Below are 22,052 nucleotides of genomic sequence, written 5' to 3'. Positions count from 1 at the left end.
TCCAACCTTTTGTGTTTGCTTGATAACCACAGAAAAACATTTCTTTAGATCTAGGATCGCCTTTCCTACGTTGTGCCCTAGGCACCAGCACATAAGCACGACATCCAAAAACTCTTAGATGATCAATTTTTGGTTTTTTCCCAAATAGCATGAAGTAAGGAGTGTTGCCTACTGTGCTATTGTACACTCTGTTAAAAGTATAATTTGCATACAGTGCAGCCTCAGCCCAAAACCGCTGTGGAAGTCCAGAATCAAACAGCAAAGCAGCAATGGCTTCCTGTAATGTTCGAAATTTTCTTTCGGCAACTGCATTCTCCTGTGGTGAATAGGGATTGGTAAGTCTATGAACTATACCTTTCCTTTTTAACCACGTCTCCAGCGTGTGGTTCACATATTCCCCACCACGATCTGATTGTATTTTACGCACCCTGGTGTCAAATTTACATTCGACTTCTTCAATCCAATCCATCAGGATGGAAGCTGCTTGTGATTTTTCTTTCAGAAAGAAAACCCAACTAGCCCTTGAAAAATCATCCACCAAAATTTGCATAAATCTCGCACCTCCAAGCGATTTGACTGGCATAGGGCCACACACGTCTGTGTGCACAAGTTCAAAGGGTTTCTTGCTTACTCTATCAGATCTAGGATAGTTACATGTCTTAACCTTAGCATGTTTACAAGCACAACAATCCAGAAAATTTGGACAGGGTTTAATGTTACACTCCTCAGCTAAATCTGGCATCTTGCCTACATACTTAAAGCATATATGAGCTAACCTTCTGTGTAGTAGATGTGCACAACCTGTATGAGGAGCCTTATTTACACACTTAGCTTGCGCTTCACCTGTTGAACATCTACCTGCTGCTAACTGCTCTTCATCCAAAAAAAAAGCCCATCCTCACAGGGAATTTTAACTAGCTCCTTCCCCTGTTTCGAAATGGTGCACACATCATTTTCAAACTCAACCTTAAAACCACTTTTTACCAGGCATGACACACTCAAAAGTCCATTCTTCATTCCTGGAAGAACGAAAACAGGAAGGTTAGTTTGCAAACAATTAACATAAATTGTGCCTTTACGGTTCATTTCTCGTTTACTATTGTCTGCTATAGTCACAGTTTTTGCAACTGGCAATGTCTTGCAGTTCATCAAGCTGCCACTAGATGTCGCTGGAACTAAACTGTGACTTGCTCCACTGTCAATAATCCACTTCAAGATTTGTTGGCTCCTTTTAGGACTCTGTTGTGCTGCCATTGCAGATAGTCCCTTATCAGCACCTGCTCCCCCTCTGGATCGTTGATTCTTGTAGTTCTCACTTCGTCTTCCCCTGTAGCTCCGGAAACTGACCTTGGACTGTTGAAATTCCTGTTGCTTTTCTGGACACTTTGCTATCAAATGAAACCTGCTGCCACATCGAAAACATGACTTGCTGGCCATAGCAGACACTTGTGAGGCTTCCTTACAGCTCTGCCTGCTAGTTCCCCCACGCTCTATGGTGGCTCTATGGTGAATTCGCCTAAGAGCTTCCCAAATTTCAAATGCAGACCTTAAATTTTCCACATGAGGTAATTGGGAATCGTCTATCGATACCATCAACATGCATCTAGCTTTAGTGTCCATTTTATCATGTTCCCTGTTCTGAGCATGTGCAGCAGCCTGTTGCTCTGCTGTGGCATCTGCTGCAACAGCCACAAACGGCTTTCGCCTCTGGACATAGTCAGCCCACACTTCTTTGGCTTCCAACCAGACTTGAGCCCTCTTAGACCACTCCACGTAATTAGCAGAGTTCAACTTTGTAAAGGGAACCTGGAAATTTTCCACTGCCATTCTTGGGGTTGGCTGCTACTCCCTCTGTGTGCCCTTGCTTCTCTTTCCCCTTGGGATTTGTTTTACTCACTTTTCAGACGCCTCCAGCCTCCTCTGAAGCCTTTTAAACTTTTTCCCCTCCGTCTCTTCACTAGCAACCTACCACCGTCCTCTGTTTTTATTAACAAAACAAAAAACACAACGGGAGGTCAAGCTAGCCTTTTGCAGCTTATGAAGCTGTAAATCTTCACTTACGCAGCTCTCTCAACTTTCTGCAGCCTCTCAGTTCCTTTAAGAGCTGGATTTACGACCAAGCCGGTCTTCTCTCATCCGAAAGCTTTCACTTTCTCTGCACACAATACAGCTGTAGAAACGTAGAAGGATCCATAACCTAAGAGAGTCTGTGTACTGGTCCAGTAAACGCTTCCGCTGTGCAACCAGCAACAGTTCTCTTTGCAGAGCATTAATTAAGTCCAGTGCAGAGATTCTTGTTGCAGTACAAGCTTCAGAGTCTCAGCAGCAAAGAAATAACGACACAGGGAAGCCTGTCTTTCCAAAGACAGGTTTATTGCAGAAAGATAACAGAAACACCTCCGGAGCTTTCAGACATTTTTGCTTCACGCCCCCCACAGGCAGAGAAAACAAACACTCTTTATATACTGAGCAACTTAATAACTTAACGAGCTTGACTACTTAAAGTCACATGACATTGCTAACTTGCCAGCGTCTTAGGTTTCACACCCTAACAGAGGCTCCAGTACTTTGGCCACCTCATGAGAAGAGAAGACTCCCTGGAGAAGACCCTGATGTTGGGAAAGATGGAGGGCACAAGGAGAAGGGGGCGACAGAGGACGAGATGGTTGGATAGTGTTTTTGAGGTCCATGGGGTCACGAAGAGTCGGACACGACTAAACGAGTAAACAACAACAACAACAACATATTATTGTACTTAAGTGCAGTTCCGTATTTGATGTTGATATTTGATGTTGATATTTGACTTTGTGTCTAATAAAAATTCATGAATTTGAACATTATATCGTGGAGCATCAATGGCTTGAACAATAAGGTAAAAAGGAAGAAAACTGAGCGTATCTTAAGAAAGAAAAATTGGGATGTCATTGGTCTCCAGGAAACACATATAGCAAAGAAACATGACAGAGTTTTGACAGAAAAGAAATTAGGAACAGAATACATAGCTTCAGATGTTTCCAAAAAGAGAGGAATAGTTATATATATATATATATATAAACCGAAGGATAGATGCAAAAATCCTACCTAAAGATGACAAGGGAAGAATATGCATATCTGGCGCCATGGTGCAAAGATCCCTCCGGCGCCCCTCCCCCCGTTCCCCAGAGTTCATGACCTTTTTTAAGGGGGAGGGAACCCCAAAGTTGTTGACTTTTTAAGGAAAGGTTCTACCTTTTTTTAGGGAGCTGACACCACACTTACACATTATCTCTGGCAAAGCAAAACAGGAAACAAACAAACTTTTTTAGTTGCTCATTAACAATGCACATTTATACAACACCTCCACGTCCCCCCCTAGTTTTCTTAAGACAAATTATCTTATTGTATAACACCTTGTTTTTAGCAATGTTGATTTCTTTTAAAATTCAGATCTTTTTTTAAAAAACAAAACCCTAAATGACTGCAAAAATTAAAAACCATCCAAGATGGTCACAGCAGAGCAGAGCCAGAAATTATAGATAAAGCCTAAATCTGGCAACAGACAGGAAGGGGTTCCCCCCCCTTAACCTGGTGTGTGTGTTAATGTATGCATGTGTAAAAGAGAAAGAAATCTATAATCAAGTGATGCTATGCAGCAAGAACTAGCTAATGTGATCTGCACAGAAAACAACAGCATTAGGAAGCATCATTGTTTTAAACAAAAGCAAAAGATCCAGAAGGAATTGTCAGCTGGTATAGCAGTGCAACACTTCAGGCCATTTTTTGGCACAAAGAGGACAGATCAGTGTGACTTTTTCATTCTATGCACTAGCAGGGCTTTTGTTGCTCTGATGGTGTTAAGTGCTCTGATGGTGTTTCCTGCTTAGCAGGGGGTTGGACTCGATGGCCCTTGTGGTCTCTTCCAACTCTATGATTCTATGATCTCTTCTGTCACTTCTATGATGTCCATTTCCCCTTTTCTTATACCGCTCCTCTCCTGCATTCCTGCAGGCTGAGAGGCTTGGAAACTGGCCCAGACAAGCTATTGTCTGATAACTCCTGTATTTCTCTGGGCTGTGACCTCCCCCCCTGTACTTTCCTCTGTTTTTCCCATAACAATCCTCCCTTCGTCCCATTCAAGTCTGGCAGCTGCTGTTGCTGGCTTGTTGGCTCCAGCCTGACAAATTCAGATAACCGAACAAACTTTGTTGCATTACATTCTTGATTAAATTATCTTTCCATTGATAAATAATTTCACAATATTATTAATAATACTTTTATTGTCATTGTACAACCTGTGTACAATGAAATTAAACAAGCCTCCCTCCCAAAGAAGTGGTGTTATGAGCCACCAAACCTCTGAAATACACCTTCCCCCAAAAAGCTTCCACAATTTTGGCCACTACAGTATATCAAACAAAACAACATTCAACAACCATCAGAATCTAATAATAAATATGTTGGTTAATCACAAACAACAAAGGCAATGAACACACACCCAACTCCCTTCAGTTCTCCTTCTTTTGTTCCTGAGGCTCAAATCTCTTTTTGCCTCCATTGCAGATTGTGATGAATTGCAGATCGAGAACAAGGGTGAACACGACAAAATCCCCAGAGAGGAGAAGCCACGTAAGAATTTGGAGTGTGGAGAGAGCTCCCATTCCAGTTCCCGACAAAGAAATCTCAATGGAAAGAAACACTATCAGTGCATGGAATGTGGAAAGAGCTTCAGTCAGAACTCCTCTCTCACTTCTCATCAAAGAATTCATACAGGGGAGAAACCCTATCAGTGTGTGGAATGCGGAAAGAGCTTCAGTCAGAGCTCCAATCTCACTTCCCATCAAAGAACCCATACAGGGGAGAAACCCTATCAGTGCATTGAATGTGGAAAGAGCTTCAGTATGAAGTTCTCTCTCACTTCCCATCAAAGAATTCATACAGGGGAGAAACCCTATCAGTGCATGGAATGTGGAAAGAGCTTCAGTCAGAGCTCTGATCTCAATTCCCATCAAAAAAGTCATACTGGGGAGAAACCCTTTCAGTGCATGGAATGTGGAAAGAGCTTCAGGAAGAGCTCCCATCTCACTTCTCATCAAAGACTTCATACAGGGGAGAAACCCTATCAGTGCGTGGAATGTGGAAAGAGCTTCAGTTACAGCCAAAGTCTGACTTCCCATCAAAGAATTCATACAGGGGATAAACCCTATCAGTGTGTGGAATGTGGAAAGAGCTTCAGTCACAGCCACTATCTCACGTCCCATCAAAGAATTCATACAGGGGAGAAACCTTATGAGTGCATGGAATGTGGAAAGACCTTCAATCGAAATGACTGTCTCACTTCCCATCAAAGAATTCATACAGGCGAGAAACCGTATCAGTGCATGGAATGTGGAAAGAGCTTCCGTCAGAGCTCCGATCTCAATTCCCATAAAAAAATTCATACTGGGGAGAAACCATATCAGTGCATGGAATGTGGAAAGAGCTTCAGTATGAAGGCCTCTCTCACTTCCCATCAGAGAATTCATACGGGGGAGAAACCATATCAGTGCTTTGAATGTGGAAAGAGCTTCAGTCAGAGCGCCCATCTCACTTCCCATCAAAGAATTCATACAGGGGAAAAACCCTATCAGTGCATGGAATGTGGAAAGAGCTTCAGTCAGAGTTCTGATCTTACTTCCCATCAAAGAATTCATACAGGGGAGAAACCCTATCAGTGTGCAGAATGTGGAAAGAGCTTCACTCACAGCCACTATCTCACTTCCCATCAAAGGACCCATACAGGGGAGAAACCCTATCAGTGCATTGAATGTGGAAAGAGCTTTAGTCGGAGCTACTCTCTCACTTGCCATCAAAGAGTTCATATTGGGGAGACATCCTTCATTATGTAGCTTTAGGAGACAAGGAAATTGCACTTTTTAAAAATGTGGTGAGAAGAGGGTTACATAAGTGTATTTTGTGTTTTTATATTGTGTTTTTGTTTTATGTTGTAACCGTCCTGACACGTGGCAACAGGAGTCAATCTTTAGAGGCTGAGGGTTCCCCCCCAGTAAAGCATTTGAGGGGGCCACCACCCAAGTTAGTAGGCATTGCCGTTCTAATGGCCTGCATGCATCATGTGTTTGATTGTGCAAGGCAGACCTTACCTGACCCACCACCAATATTTTATTCAATTCAGCACCACTGGGTTGAGTATTATACAAATTAAATAAAGACATAAATCGCCCTCCTTTGCACATGTTCCAGCTTGTCAATATCCTTATTTATAATCATTTTTAAAATTTATGTGCCCTTCGTCTGAAGATTTCACAACATAAACATACAGGATGAAAGCATGGATTTCTCAAAAACAAGTCCAGCCAAAGAAATCTCTCCTCCCCTTTTTTGGATGGAGTTACAAACTTTGTTGATCAGGGAACAGCTGTGGAAATAGTGCATCTTGATTTCAGTAAGGCTTTTGACAAAGTCCCCCATGATCTTTCTGTGAGAAAGCCGGTAAAATGTGGGCTCAATGAGGAAACTGTTAGGTGGATTTGACTGACTGAACCCAAACAGTCCTCCTTCATGGTTCCTCATCATCCTGGGGTGCTGCAGGGTTCTGTCCTGGGCCCGTTGTTGTTCAACATCTTTATAAATGACTTGGATGAAGAAACTGAGGGGGTGCTCATCACATTTGCAGATGACACCAAATGGGGAGCGGAGGCCAATGTTGCAGAAGGCCGAATCAGATCAAGGGCAGGAATAGTACCACTCCATTTTGCCTTGGTCAGGCCCCACCTAGAATACTGGGTTCAATTCTGGGCACCACAAGTTAAGTACCTTAAATATTGGTTGCCTGGAGAAATCAAGAAGGTGGGGGAACACAATCCGTATTCCTTTTATAACATGTGGCCAATGTTTATTGAACACATGTATTGTTAAGACTGTTGTAGGAATCCACCCAGCACTCAGTAATTTTTAATAAACATTAAATGTGGGACGTGTAAGCACTAACCCCCCCCCCCCGATCTCTCAGAGTGAAAATACCTCTGTGGGTGGGATCGGCTAATAGGATAGCTTGAAGAACTGGGTCAGTCACTGGCGCTGTATGTATATATAGAGAACCATTGTATATATATGGATAATCAGTTGTGACGGCAGTGAGACACGCAAGAGTGCAGTTCATTTATAAAGTTGGTTTTATTCCGAGAAGAACAGATTACCAGGAGCTCTTCTCCCGTGAGCTGGTCACCATTACGATGATGACTCAACTAAGTTTTCAGTGTCACGTTTCATCCTACAAATGCAACGTGGGAGGAAACTTCTCTTCGTACTCTGTGACAAATTGTGTCCTTTTTCCTGTAACCCCCCTACGCTCTTGAATACTCGAAGGCTGGCTAGCCATGTCTGAGAGGCTATCTGTGGAGTTTGGCCTTTCACCTACATTCTGGGAGAGTGTTTCCATGATAACCCCCCTCCTTTTGCTCTGGGTCATCTTCCAACCCTGGCAGCTGCTTGGACTCTGACAGAGGTGTTGAAAACAAATGAAATTAGACACAAGTGGGAATTTCCTGAAGGTATTTCCTTCACCTACAAAGATAGAAGAAAGACTTTTAGATCCCCAGAATTCGGAAAATTTTGGCGGAAATACAAAATATACAAAATAGGCTTGGGAGGTGGTACAGCTCAAGAAAGAGAAGAAAGTGAACAAGGACAGGAAAGTCCAGGAGGATAAGAAAAGAAGCAGAATTTCCCACAACTATATTATTGTACTTAATTGCAGTTCCGTATTTGATGTTGATATTTGACTTTGTGTCTAATAAAGATTAATGAATTTGAACATTATATAGTGGAACATCAATGGCTTGAACAATAAGGTAAAAAGGAATAAATGAGTGAATCTTAAAAAAGAAAAATTGGGACATCATTGGTCTCCATGAAACACATATAGCTAAGAAACATGACAGAGTTTTCATAGATAAGAAATTAGGAACAGAATACATAGCTTCAGATGTTTCCAAAAAGAGAGGAATAGTTATATATATGTATAAACCAAAAGAGATGCAAAAATACCACTTAAAGATGACGAAGGAAGAATATTAGGAATACAATTGACAAAAGGCAGAGAAGAAATAATTTTGTTGGGGGTATACGCACCAAGAGGAAATAAAACAAACTTCAAAAACAACCTTGAAGATAAGCTATTAGAATACAGTAATGACAGTAATGATCATCATGGGAGACTTCAACAGAGTAACATCCCTGGCTCTAGATAGAATGGAGAGAGATGTAACATCAAGAAAAGGGAAGTTCCCAATAACATTTAATCAATTGGTAGAAGATCTGAACTTAAAAGAGAGAGGGAAGGAAGCTAAAATCCACCGCTCAGAACCTGGGAACGGGCTGCCAATAGACAACAAGACTGCCGTATTTTGAAACGCGCATTGTGAATAGACCACTCGCTGACAGCTGGCTCAGTAAGAGGGATACATTGTTTTTAGCTGTCCTCCTCTGACCTTAAAAAGGAGGGAAAGTAACTGAAAAGTAACAGAAAATTGAAACTGATTTATTTATTTGAGTTGGGGTTTAAAATGTGTTATTTTGGATTAAAACAAGTATAGACTGCAACTAGAGGAAGTTTCTGAAATTGATACAACAGTTGGATCAGGGGAATTTTCCACTTGTAAGATAAACTGTGTAGCTGTGGGATTGACCTTGGTTCTTTTTTGTTTAAGTGTTATGGCAGATGGGAAAGAAAAAGTAGATTCATCACTCCCAGACAAAACAACAAGGTCTGGGAAGTCTTGGCAGCGAAGGGCATCAGCATCTGGCCTTTCTGCTTCATCTGCGGCTGTACTAACACAATCTAAGCCTAGAGGAGTGTCATCAAAAGAAGCTCTAGCGCTTGCATTGAGTAAGATAAATGACTCATTGGAACAGCTTAATAAAAAAGCAGATGCGACAAATGCAAGAGTGGATGCTGCAACTACTAAAATTGACTTAAATACAGAAAGTATAAATAGTTTGGGACAAAAGGTGAATACCAATACAGAAACTATTGAGAAATTGTTACAGGATTAAATTTTTTTTCCTTGTGTTTCTATCTAATTCTGGTGTCGGCACCGCGTTTAAATCTCCAAGTAGGACTAGTTTGTTGTTATCTAAATCTAATAAAAGTTGTTCCAATTTTTTTAAAAACTCCATTCTATTTGAGTTTGGGGCATAGACTGTTACCACATTTATTCTCTCTCCCTGGTAATTAATTTGGATTCCTAAGATTCTTCCTTCCTCATCTTTGCATATTTGTTTGGGTTCTAATTTCTCTTTCGCATAAATTACTACTCCTCTCTTTTTCTTAGAATCTGAATTGATAAATTCTATTCCCAACCTTTTATTTATTAGAATATGCTTGTGTTTTTTAGCAACATGGGTTTCTTGGCAACAAATGACATCAATGTTTTTTTTCTTTATAATCTTTTCAAATTTATTTCTCTTGGGCTTATCGTTAAAGCCGTTCACATTCCACGAAAAAAACTTAAGAGACATTTTGGGTTATTGCTAGGTTCACTTTATCCTTATTTCTGCTTTATAATCTGGTATTATTCCTTCTTTTAGATTCTCTGCCTTCTCCTTCTTCTTCTTCCTCCGACTTTGAATCCTCCGTTTCCTCCTCTGACCCCACCCCCCCACCCCCGGCTCCGTCCCCCCTGCCCCCCCCACAACCAGGTCACCTCCTTGCTGTCTTGCCTCCTCTCTACCCAAATCTTTTTCGTATCTTCTCAGGAACTTTTCTGCTTCAAGTGTATCTGTCAACTTGAATTTTTTATTCTTGTAATAGAGAGAAACCCCTTCTGGGAATTCCCATTTATATTGGATTGCATTTCTTTTCAACACACTTGTCAGCTGAGTATATCCTTCCCTTTTGCGGAGAATCCTAACTGGAATTTCTTTGAAAATAATGATTGGGCGGTCTCCAATCACTAACTTTCTTTTAAAGTTCGTTCTTAATATTGTATTCTTCATTTCAATGGTATTAAAAATTACCAAGCAATCTCCAGGGTTTTTTTTAAATTTGTTTTGTTGTGGTTTTCCTCTTATTCTAAAGGCATTCTCTATAGTATATGCTACTTCTTGTTCTTCCATCTGTAACCATTTTGCAAGTTCTTTGACTATTCTTTCCCTTATATTTTCATTTACTTCTTCTACTATCCCTCTGAATTTTAAATTAAGATATTTTTGGCGCAGTTCTGTCATAGCTAGATTGTCCCACAGTTGATCTTGTGTTTTATTTAAACTTTTTATTTCATCCTTTAACCTCTCAGTTTCTTTCTTTTGGTCCCTCAAATCTTTCTGTGTTCTTTTATTTGATTCTTCAAATATTTTTGATTTGACTGTTAGGTCTTGTATCTTTTTCGTCAGTTCCCCTACAACACTTTCTATTTTGTTATCTATTTGCTCCTGCAGTTCTCCTAATTTGTTTTCCATGTGTGCTTCCCTTTGCTTGAATTCTTTGATTTTTAACCATAGAATGTCTAAATCTTTGACCTCCTCATGCCGGGATACCTTCCTTTCCACCGGGGTACCTCCAGTTTTTTTTGTATCTTTCCCCGACATCCTATGGGTTGTTTCTCTCTCCCCAAAGGGGCTCACAATCTTATTTATTTTGTTTTCTTTTTTTCTTTTTTTATAATTTTATTTTTTGTTTTTTGTTTTTTGAGCCTCTTTTTTGTTTCCCCCCTTTCAAAACCTTTCGTTTTCTTAATTCAGTATACCTATTTCCACTATTCACTTCATTTACGTTTTCAAAAACCTTTTGTTGTTAAATACTCAAAGTTTAGTTAGTATGTTAGTATAGTTGTTTTAAAGACCGAGAAGGTTAGCCAAAATTAGAAGGATGTAGGCAAAGATCAAATATAGTGTCCTTCTTTTGTAGTCCAGGGGGAATTGAATAGTCTTTCTATGTTCCAGAACTTTCAGCCACTTGATTGACTTAATCCAATTTCCAGAGGTTATGTTGGGTTTTTGCACTCTGGAGACTCTGGGTCCAAATTCCAATGACTTTCTATCCACAGTTTCTTGTCATCTAACGTGGGGGTTTTATCTGGCAACTTACAAGGCGACCAATTCAAATGTTGTTCAGATGGTTCAGATAGTTCAGAATCCTTCCATAGCCAAAATGTAAAAAATGAGTGTAAGAATGAATTAAATAGGTTTTTAGTTGAGTTAAATTTTTACATTAGAGGGGAGAGAGGGGAGAGAGAAGGAAGAAAGGCAAGGAGGATAAATATTCTAAAGAAAAAACGGGGGGAAGCAGAGGGTGGAGAGATAAGGAGGGGTGACTGGGGAGCACAAAGGGGAGGAGAAAGGAACACTAAATAATATATGTAGTAAATAAGAGGATTTTATACAGCGGGTGATTATACTTTTGTTTCTTAAAGTTTTATCTTGGCAGTAAGAGTCTTAAAAGAATCTTAAAAGCGCCTCTCTTCCGTGTCCTCAGATGTTCACAAATTGAAGGCTTTTTCCGTTACAGTTCTTTTATACTTGGACCACGTTCCCAACCAATTCTTTCAGGACTTTCATATCTTTCTTTCAGGTCCTTCTCCCAAATGCTTTTACAGGCAGTTCATATAAACAGATCTTTTTCTCTATTTAAACCCGCAAAGGTCCCGTCTTAAAGAGGCTCGATGTCAGACTGTTTTTTAAATCTTGGCAGCTCCTCTGAATAGAAGTCCGTGGCTGTGAGATATTTCAGGCTTTTTTTTTTATGTTCGTTACTCTAGAAGTCCAAAATATTTGCTTTGTAACTCAAAAGGTCCAAGATAATTGACAATATTTCCTGGAGTTTTATGAAGAAGAATTTACAGGGGATGGGGGTTGGCCAAGGTTTTGGAAATGGTGCAATCTATTCAGAACAAAAGGCTAAATTAATTGTCAACAATGTGGTGACGGAAGAATTTAAGATAGAGAAAGGAACACGACAAGGTTGCCCAATCTCTCCTTTGCTTTTTATATCAGTCCTGGAGGTCCTTTTAAATATGATTAGAAGGGATCCATTGGTTAAAGGTATACAAGTGGGAGCTAAACAGTACAAATTGAAAGCATTTGCTGATGATCTGGTATTGACATTAGAGGAGCCAGAATCTAGTACCAAAATGGTATTGGAACTGATTCAAGAATTTGGTCAGGTAGCGGGATTTAAGTTGAATAAGATGAAAACTAAGGTTTTAGAGAAAAATCTAACAGTGATTGAGAGAGAGAGGTTTCAGAAGGAGACAGGATTAACATTGGTTAAGAAAGTGAAATACCTAGGGGTTAATATTGTGAAGGTGTGACGTAGCTAATTGGATTGGACCCCAATTAGCCGTAGCTAATCAAACTGCAGCCCGGCACACTTCCCTCTAGCTGCCTCCTTGCTGCGCCGATCCTCCGTCCGCCACAATTGCAGAGTAATAACACAGCGTGCTGTTGCTCCCCGGTGTTTAGAAGATCAAACACACTTCGACATTAGTGTGTTTATATCTCAGTCTTTATTCAAGCAGTAAAACAATAAAAGAGAACTCTCCTGGATTTCCCCGGACTCAGAGCGCTCATGTTGCTTCCGTCTCTTTCGGAAACAGAGACAAACAGGCAGTGGAATAAAGCCACTCCCTCAAGTCACGCCTCAGGAATGGAGAGACGTCACCCAGAACTCCTTAACCCTGTGAGTTCTGAAACTAGCCACACACCCTCTTCTATCCAGTCCTGAGGTAAGCTGGGTATTTACCTTTACAGACCTCTGTGAGATCAGTCCCTTTCCCAATGCCTTGCGCCTCTTCCTGGCGTCCTTGTCAGGCAACTGTGGAACCTCCTCACAACTCCCAGGTTCGCACTGTGCGAAAGCAACCCATGCATTAGTGACCTGAAACCTCTCGGGTGGAATTCCCTTCGTGGCGCGACTGGACCACCTGGGCACAAACTCAGGTACTTCCTCTGACTCACTGTGGTCAGCAGGTGTGTCCTCACCATCAGTATCCTCCCCCTCTGACTTAACGCGTCTTCGGGCCTTTTGTACTTTGCTAACAGGAGACGAAGGCTCACTCTTGGGCTCTCTTTTAACAACTTGTGGAGATGCCCAACCCTGTTCTTGACCTTGTTCAGAAACTTGGTCGTCAGCAACAGGTTCAGCCTCTGCCTCTCCTTCCTCCTCAGAGTCAGACAGACATTCTGAGAGAACGTCATGCCTTGCAGGAGTCTTTGACCAACCATCCTGCTCATAGAACTCAGCATGTTTACTAACCAGAAGCTTGGTCTGATCACCTTCTGGATATGCGAACCTCCATCCCTTTGTTGCAGGTTCATATCCACAGAAGATCATTTTCTGGAACTTGGGTCCACCTGGCCTTTGTAGTGCCTTTGGCACTGGCACCAAGGCCTGTGACCCGAACGCACGGAAGAAATGTATCTGCGGTTTCTTTCCGTGGAGCATGAAGAACGGGGTGTCACCTACCACTGAATTGTAGGACTGGTTCATAGTGAAATTCACTGTCCGAATTCCCTCCCCCCAAAAGCTTGGAGGTAAACCAGAGTCTGACAGCAAAACCTCTGTAGCTTTAACCAGAGCTTGACTTCTGAGCTCTGACACACCCTCCTCCTGAGGAGAAGTCACCTTGTGACGTATCCCTTTCTGGCGAAAGAACTTCTGCAGAGCAGACCCAGTAAACTGTGCACATCGGTCACTCTTGACCCCCTGCACCTTGGTGGAGAACCTTAGTTCCACCTCCGCAACCCAATTTTTAATCAGTTGCGCTGCATCTTCCTTGCATTTGAATGCATAAGCCCAGGAGTTCTGCGTATGGTCATCTGTAAGTGTCAGCAGAAACCTGGCTCCTCCCAGACTTGGCTTTGGCATGGGTCCAAAAAGGTCTGTGTGTACAAGCTCAAAAGGTTTTGTGGTTACCCTCTCAACCCTGGGATAACTGCACCCTTTTACCTTTGCCCTTTTGCATGCCCTACACTTTAGGGATCTACCACACTCTTGTATTTTACAACCCTTAGCGCACTCCGGCAACATCTGGATTTCTTCAAGAGTACCATGCGCCATCTTTTGGTGCCAAGCACAGGCACATGAAACATGAGTGGGAACTGTAGCACGCATAGCTTGAGGCCTATCAGCATTCCCCTCACCCTTCAGAGGCGTTTTAAGAACAAAGAGATTATTCTGCCCCTTTGCAACACTGAGCAGTTGCTTTCCTCCCTTGGAGATTGTACAAACATTGTTTTCAAAGCAAACCTTATACCCCTCCTGTAACAGACAAGGAACAGATAAAAGACAATGTTTCATCCCAGGTACCATGTAAACTTCCAACTGCGCCTGCAAAACAGAAAGATAAACATTTGCTACGTTAGACAAAGATTTTTTCGTCCCATCAGCAAATTGTACAGTTTTCCCAGCTGGAACAGCCCTGCAATTCCACATCTCGACAGCAGGTGTCTCTGTTATCAAATGCCTGTTCGCTCCAGAGTCAATTATAAAGCACATTTCATTGTCTCTCTTAGAGCTGTCTTCAAACTTTGCGAGAGAAGCCGTCAGTTGATAAGCATCATCATTGTCTAAAGCACGTACTCTTTGCACCTTCCCACGCCTGGCTCCCTTGCCGGACTGGTTTCCATAGAAACCTGGCTGATTCCCATGGGAAGCGACCTTCAAAACATCCTGTCCTGCCTCCCTATTTCGGTGGGGGCAGGAGCGACGCAGATGTTCAGTTGAATTGCAAACAAAGCAGCGACGATCAACAGTGGAAAAACACTGCTCAGGGCTCCTCAGCCGGCTTGGCCCCCCTTCTTCCGGAAGAGCTCTCTGTGCCAGCCCTGCCCCCTCTGAAACGGTGTTCCACTCCGGCACTCACAGTGGAAAACTTTTCAAACTTGCCTTTGGAATTCTTCGCCCCCCCCCCCCCCCCCCGACGTGCCCATCAGGAACTGGGGCTTCAGCTATCTTTGGGCTCTTCATTCCAGGGCTCTGGCCTCCTGCTGAGCTTTCACACAAACTTCTCAGCACCTCCCAGGCAGCCCTTGCTGACTCTACGCCCTCCAAATGCGGCAACAGCGATGCGTGTACGCATGCTTTCAACATGCAAAACTCCCTTTGCATTCTCTGCTGGCTATCTTCTGGCAACGCAGCCTGAAAGCCTGCAGCGTCTGTCCCAGCAGCACCTGGAGTGGGGGGTTCTGGCTCCCTCTGGCTTGGGTGCCACAGCCCTGTAGCCAAAAACCAACCCCTCACTTTGCTGACCCAGGTGGCCCATCCTTGGAAAGTAAGCTTTTCGAACGGAACAGTCCATGATTCATGGCTGTCTGCCATCTTCTCCCCGGGGCCCCAGCTGTACTCACGGAACCAGTCAGCTTTCCGGCACCCGGCTCTCAGCTGCTCTCAGCTCCTGTTCAGCTCCTTCCAGCCAGCTGTTCTGCCTCAGAACGCAGACAGGACCTCAGCTTTCTGTAGCGTCTTGGCCTCCTGGCTTCAAACACACAACGGCACAACGTCGCAACAGCTTCAAAGCAGTAATTAGCGACCCATAACCTGTGAAGGCGTGACGTAGCTAATTGGATTGGACCCCAATTAGCCGTAGCTAATCGAACTGCAGCCCGGCACACTTCCCTCTAGCTGCCTCCTTGCTGCGCCGATCCTCCATCCACCACAATTGCAGAGTAATAACACAGCGTGCTGTTGCTCCCCGGTGTTTAGAAGATCAAACACACTTCGACATTAGTGTGTTTATATCTCAGTCTTTATTCAAGCAGTAAAACAATAAAAGAGAACTCTCCTGGATTTCCCCGGACTCAGAGCGCTCATGTTGCTTCCGTCTCTTTCGGAAACAGAGACAAACAGGCAGTGGAATAAAGCCACTCCCTCAAGTCACGCCTCAGGAATGGAGAGACGTCACCCAGAACTCCTTAACCCTGTGAGTTCTGAAACTAGCCACATCTAAGAACTTCTAAGAATGTGAATTTATTTAAAGACAATTATGAAAAATGCTGGATGGAAGTGAAAAAGGATTTAGAAATATGGTCAAATTTGAAGTTATCATTGCTAGGCCGAATTGCTGTGATAAAAATGAATGTATTGCCAAGGATGTTGTTTTTGTTTCAAACATTGCAAATTTTGGATAAAATGGATTGTTTCAAGAAGTGGCAGAGAGATATTTCCAGATTTGTCTGGCAGGGCAAGAAGCCTCGAATAAAATTTAAGATATTAACTGATGCTAAAGAAAGGGGTGGATTTGCCTTGCCAGACCTTAAACTTTACTATGAATCAGCTTCTATGAATCTATCTTCACTTCTGTGATCTCCTTTGTCACACGGCCTTCCTCTGGGCCCTGGCCTGCTCTCTTGTAATGCTAGCTGCCGTGGGGTAGCCTCGGGTCTGGACTGGCCTCCTCCACGTGTCCTTGCCCTCCTGGTGCGCTCCTACCTGTCCTTGGAGGTGGCGGCTGTGGCATGGCAAGGTTGGGGCTCCCCTCTTTTTTCTCCTTCCTCTTTCTCTCTCTTCCTTCTCCTTCTCCTCTCCTCCTTCTCCCTGCCTTGGCTCCGGCGTTTTCCTGGCCCTGGAGCACCGCTGGGCAGTCGGACTGCTGGCTGGGTTCTCTTGCTCCCGGCTTGATTTGGGTCATGGGGGGAGCAGCGGTTCCCCCTGTTGACCTGCTGGGGGTCCTCGGTTCCCCCTCAGCAGTGGCACCCACCATTTTGCCTCACTGGAAGTCCCCATATGATGTGTCTTGTGCTGCTGAACCAATCACGCAACATTCATTCCCTACTAATAAATCTACAACACTTAAAATATAAATCCGGGGGCATTAAATGAAATCCCGGGACATTCCAGGGATAGATTTTGTCCGGGGACAGTTGCGTGAATGTGGGGACTGTCCCCGGGAAACGGGGACGTCTGTTAACCACACTCTATTCCAACCCCCTGCGTTGCAGGAATCTCAGCTCTGAATGTGCCTTGGGAGCCCTGGGCTGGGTTTCCCCAGCTACTCTGGGCAGCTCCCAAACAGAACACTAAAAACAGAATAAAACATTGAAAACTTCCCTAAACAGGGCTGCCTTCAGATGTCTTATAAACGTCAGATAGTTGTTTATCTCTTTGACATCTGGTGGGAGGGCGTTCCACAGGGTCGGTGTCCCTACCAAGAAGGCCCTCTGCCTGCTTCTCTATAACTTTGCTTCTCGCAGTGGGGTAACTGCCAGAAGGCCCTCAGAGCAGGACCTCAGTGTCCAGGCTGAACGATGGGAGTGGAGATGCTCCTTCAGGTATACTGGGCTGTTGAGGGCTTTAAAGGTCAGCACCAACACTTTGAATTGTCCTTGGAAATGTCCTGGGAGCCAATGTAGGTCTTTCAGGACTGGCGTTATATGGTCCTGGCACCCGCTCCCAGTCACCAGTCTAGCTGCTGGATTCTGGATTAGTTGTAGCTTCTGGGTGACCTTCCAAGGTAGCCCCACGTAGAGTGCATGGCAGTAGTCCAAGCGGGAGATAACTAGAGCATGCACCACTCTGGCGAGACAGACCGTGGGCAGGGAGGGTCTCAGCCTGTGGACCAAATGGAGCTGGTAGACAGCTGCCCTGGACACAGAATTAACCTTCACCTCCATGGACAGCTGTGAGTCCAAATTGACTCCCAGGCTGTGCACATGGTCTTCTAGGGGCAGTTAACCCATTCAGGACCAGGGAGTCCCCACTACCTGCCCGTCCCCTGAAAACAGGACTTCTGTCTTGTCGGGATTCAGCCTCAGTCTGCTAGCCACCATCCATAGCGATCCATAGCTGCCATCCATAGATGACGGCATCATGATCCTGGCAGTTTTCTGCTCAATTCCTTTGCTAAGGACCTTAGAGTGACATTTGCCTCTTTTGCAGCTGACACATTCTGGGTCTTGACATCCTGATGCAGACAGAGGCTAGCTAAGATTATGATTGATGAAAAATAATTCATTTTTTGGGCGGGGTCCTCATCTCTGGCCTAGTTTGGCAGGCCCACTTTGGCTAGGGGAATCCTGGACTGGCAGTGGCTCTGTCGCAGGAAACCCCCCCCCCCCAATCATTCAGTTTGTACAAACTTCACACACACTCACACTCACACAATACATACGCTACGCTTCTGTTATAAATTCATAGAAAATCAACCATACATCGGATCTGCACCGTTCCACTTTTATTTTACTCCATGAAGGAAGGACTACAAAATGGGGAAGGTTTGATATAGGGCAGCCATAATCCCTTCAGCATCCCAGCACATCCACAGGAGCCCTGCCCAGTTGCTATGCCAACCCTGATGGTCCTAGACAGAAGACCATCAAGATCACAAAGAACTTGCATATGGGAGTGGATTCAGCACAGACTGGAACAAAGGACACTGATCAGATCTTCCCTCAGGGGGCAGGAAACTGCAAACTCCCCTCTGTCACCTGGAAAATACTCATGGGGAGGGGGAAAGGGGGAAACAGCCAGGTGACAGGAGACTCAGGTTACCTCCACAACTCCTCCCTCAACCCCTCCTTTTTGTGATGTAGTTGTGATGTAGTCTTAAGGGTGTAGTTTGGGGGATTAGTAACCAATAAAAGTTGGGGGTCTTCTTTTGTTCTGGACTTCCACTTTGCTTCACCTTGTTGCAGGTGGGAGTCCTGTCGCGACAGTATCCAATAAAGGCCAAGCCCACAGGCTGCTGTTTTGCTCCAAGTTATCCTGGTTGGTGTCTTTGTTTTTGTCCAAGGGAGCCCTCGGATTTCTCCGTTAACAGCTCTCAATGGCCAGCTGGCTCAGTGGTTAGAGGCATCCAGATGGGACTCTTGCTGGCCTTCTGCCACTTTGGAACAATCTCCACATGAGACAGTTTGGGGGGAGAGAGAGTCGGAGGGGTTGGAGGGAGGGAGAAGTGGCTCTGATCTGAGTGGATCCTCCGCTCTGAGGAGAATATCTATGGAGCCAGAGGAAGGAGCCTCACAGCTGAGATGGGGAGACCATGTTGAGGGTCTGGAGGGAGTGAAGCTGGAGGGAGAAGCTGTGGGAAGACTCTCTTCTTCTTCTTCTTCTGGGGTCTCCTTCCAGTCAGGAGGAGAGAGATCTTCTAGGAAAAGGAGATTCCCAAGTCCGTGGCAAGGGCTGAGAGGATCCCCTGGGTCTGGCATACAAAGGAAAATACCTGAGGGGAACCCAGGAAAAGTGGCCCCTGGCTGTGAAGGAAGCTGGGCTGTGTCAAAAGTACCTCACGGAAAGACCCCTCATAACTGAGGGGATGAGAGGGAAGCAGCAGAAAGAGAGTTCAGCCTTTCAGCACCTATTCTGGAAACCTGAACATCTCCCTGAAGTGCAGCAACTGAATTGGAGGGAAGCTGTGCCTGCAGAACCGTGTTTAATCCTGAGACATTTAGCTGAAGTAATAAGTTAACTTCTATCTGAAAGAACACATCTCCTGTCTTCACTTTGTTTCACCATTTTCTTTTCTTTTTTTGTAAATAAAGCTTTCCTTATCTGATTATCTCCTGCCAGAGACTCCCTGGATTGCAGTTTCCCTCACACAAAGTAGCCTGTGGGAAATCGTAGACATTTGTTCAATCTTCATCATCCTCATTTTATTTTATTTGTAACCCTTATATCGTTAAAACAACGCTCAAGGTGGCTTACAACATGATAGGCAAAGGGCCTTCTCGGTGGTGGCGCCTCTTCTGTGGAACGCCCTCCCATCGGATGTCAAAGAAATAAACAACTCTCTGACGTTTAGAAGACTCCTGAAGGCAGCCCTGTTTAGGGAAGTTTTTAAGGATTGATTCATGATGAGAATATGATTTATTTATTTTGAGCTTCTCTTGGTTCCTCCTTGGCAGCCAGTGCCATTCTTTCAGCAGGGCTCGAACTCAGGACCCGCTGCCTTGAGGGACATCTAAGAGCAGTTGGGCAGGGGAAAGGTCTCCCTTGGGAGGTGGGGGACTCTCCTTCCTTGGAGGTTTCTCAGCAGAGATCGGACGGCCATCTGCCCTGGATGCTTGAGCTGAGATTCCTGCATGGCGGGGGGTTGGACTAGATGACCCTGGGATCCCCTCCTCTCTCTCCACTCCTGAATTCCAGGAGGAGCTTCCTTGCCTCCTGCAAAGCCCTTTTCCCTGCAAGCTCTTCCTCTGGTTTCCGTCCAATGGAAGGAGATGCTCAGAGTGTTATGTATTGGCCACCAGGAATATCGTGTACAGTGGTACCTCGGGTTAAGAACCTAATTTGTTCCGGAGGTCCGTTCTTAACCTGAAACTGTTCTTAACCTGAAGCACCACTTTAGCTAATGGGGCCTCCTGCTGCCATCACGCCGCTGGAGCACGATTTGTGTTCTCATCCTGAAGCAAAGTTCTTAATCCAAGGTACTTTTGTTGGGTTGGCGGAGTCTGTAACCTGAGGCGTCTGCAACCTGATGCGTTTGTAACCCGAGGTATCACTGTATATAGTTTTCACTCAGGTCCACGTCAGTTACTGGGTGTTGCTACTACAATGTTGACAGCCTATAAAAGCCGGCCGGCTGAGCTGTTTGCTGTCCAGTTCTGTTCCAGCTTACAAATAAAGAGCTGCTTTGGAGAAATCGCTGCATCGTCTACCCACTATTGAACACAGAGCCCAGCCAAGAGCCAAAATCCCCCCCCCCCCCAAAGCACATCTTGCCATAGGCGGAGCCAGGGGGCAGCTGCCCCCTTAGAGCCATTAAAAAGAACAGAAATGAATAGAAATCAGAGTTCTGCCCTGGCTAAGTGAGTGCGCAATGTGGGGGGGGGGCTGAGCTGGGGGGACTCGGCTTGGCAAGGGTTAAAGGGAACCGAGCTGCCTTCCTAGAGAGGACAGGCTGAGGTTTCCGGCTTCCCAGGCAGCAAGGTCCCTCTTCTTCCTTTGTCGAGTCCTCCTCTTCGCCCCCCCCCCCGGACCCTCCTCTCTTTCTCAGCATCAGGGTCTTTGCCAGGGAGGGTTCTCTTCTCAGAGCCCAATTCTGGGAGAGAGCGAGAGAGGCTGAGCTGGGGGGACTCGGCTTGGCAAGGGTTAAAGGGAACCGAGCTGCCTTCCTAGAGAGGACAGGAAACAGACGGGGGGGGCAGGTCCTCCAGAGCCAAGGCCCCTCCCCCCCAGTCCTTCCCTGCTTGGGTGTCTCTCCTGCAAGGGCTGCCTCGCTCTCCCTCCTGGGATCTGGTGAGTCTCCTCTCTCTCTCTGGGATCTGGTGGGGGTCCCAGGGCTGCAGCAGGGGAGGAGGTCTGGGGGGGGGCCTGATCTGCTCCTGCAGGGGGGGACCCCAAGTCAGGGGGGAGGAGAGGGTCCTGCCAGGGAGGGGCCAGGGCTGCCACGCTCTCCCTCCTTCCTGCAGAGCAGAGGGTCCCAAACTCAGTTGGCCCTCCATCTCCCCCTTTCAGAAAAAATCTCCCTTCTTTAAACAAAGGAGTCCCATTGCACAACAGAGGAAACATCTGCAAATGGTTTTCCAAAGCTGGACGAGGAGGTGGACTAGCCCTCCCCCAAAAAAAAAGGTGGGAGAGGAAGGCCAGGAATAAATAAAGAGAGGGATCCCAGCCCAGAGCCTGGCTGCTGCATTGGGGACCAGTTTCCCAGTGTCTCCCAGGGCAGCTCCCCACGGAGGCCACGGCAGCAATCCCCTCGCACCCAGAGCAGGGCATCCCAGGACCACATCCTCTCTCTCCCAAAGGGATTGGTGCTGGCAAAGCAGCCGGAAATGGGCGCTGCTCCTCACTGAGCCTCCAGGGACCTGGGCATCAGTGGCTGTGCGTGTGTTCAGCCATCTAAGAGAATAATAATAATAATAATAATTAGCTGCCTAAATTCCAAAGGAGATGTATTTGGCCCTCAGGGGGTTGAACAGATGTATACCTGGCCCTCAAGAGAAAGAAAAAGGGACCCCACCCCAGGAGTCTGTCTTGAAAGTGGCAGAGTCCAAGTGCAAGAAAAGAAAAGAGAATTTGGGCAACTAGCTGGTTTTAAACTTAGTAACGCCAAGATGAAAAGGTTAACTAAAAATACAGTTTAAGATATGGTGGAAGAATTGCAACGCAAGTATTTGGGAATATGGTTAACAGCAAAGAG

At 45.0% G+C, this 22,052-nt stretch overlaps 1 protein-coding gene across 1 annotated transcript in view; it reads left to right on the top strand.

Moving 5' to 3' along the window:
• Positions 1-7,797, top strand: part of LOC307214677 (uncharacterized protein) — a 127,890-nt gene extending 120,093 nt beyond the window's left edge. Inside the window, exon 10 of the mRNA XM_079973524.1 lies at positions 4,540-7,797. Within this exon, the coding sequence (XP_079829650.1) occupies positions 4,540-5,864 (1,325 nt within the window). The 3' untranslated portion in view covers positions 5,865-7,797. The remainder of the gene's footprint in view (positions 1-4,539) is intronic.
• Positions 7,798-22,052: the final 14,255 nt, after the last annotated feature.

Source organism: Podarcis cretensis, assembly GCF_951804945.1.
Source record: "Podarcis cretensis genome assembly, chromosome: 4".
Taxonomy (NCBI): Eukaryota; Metazoa; Chordata; class Lepidosauria; order Squamata; family Lacertidae; genus Podarcis; species Podarcis cretensis.
This window is presented reverse-complemented; position numbering and strand designations above follow the sequence as displayed.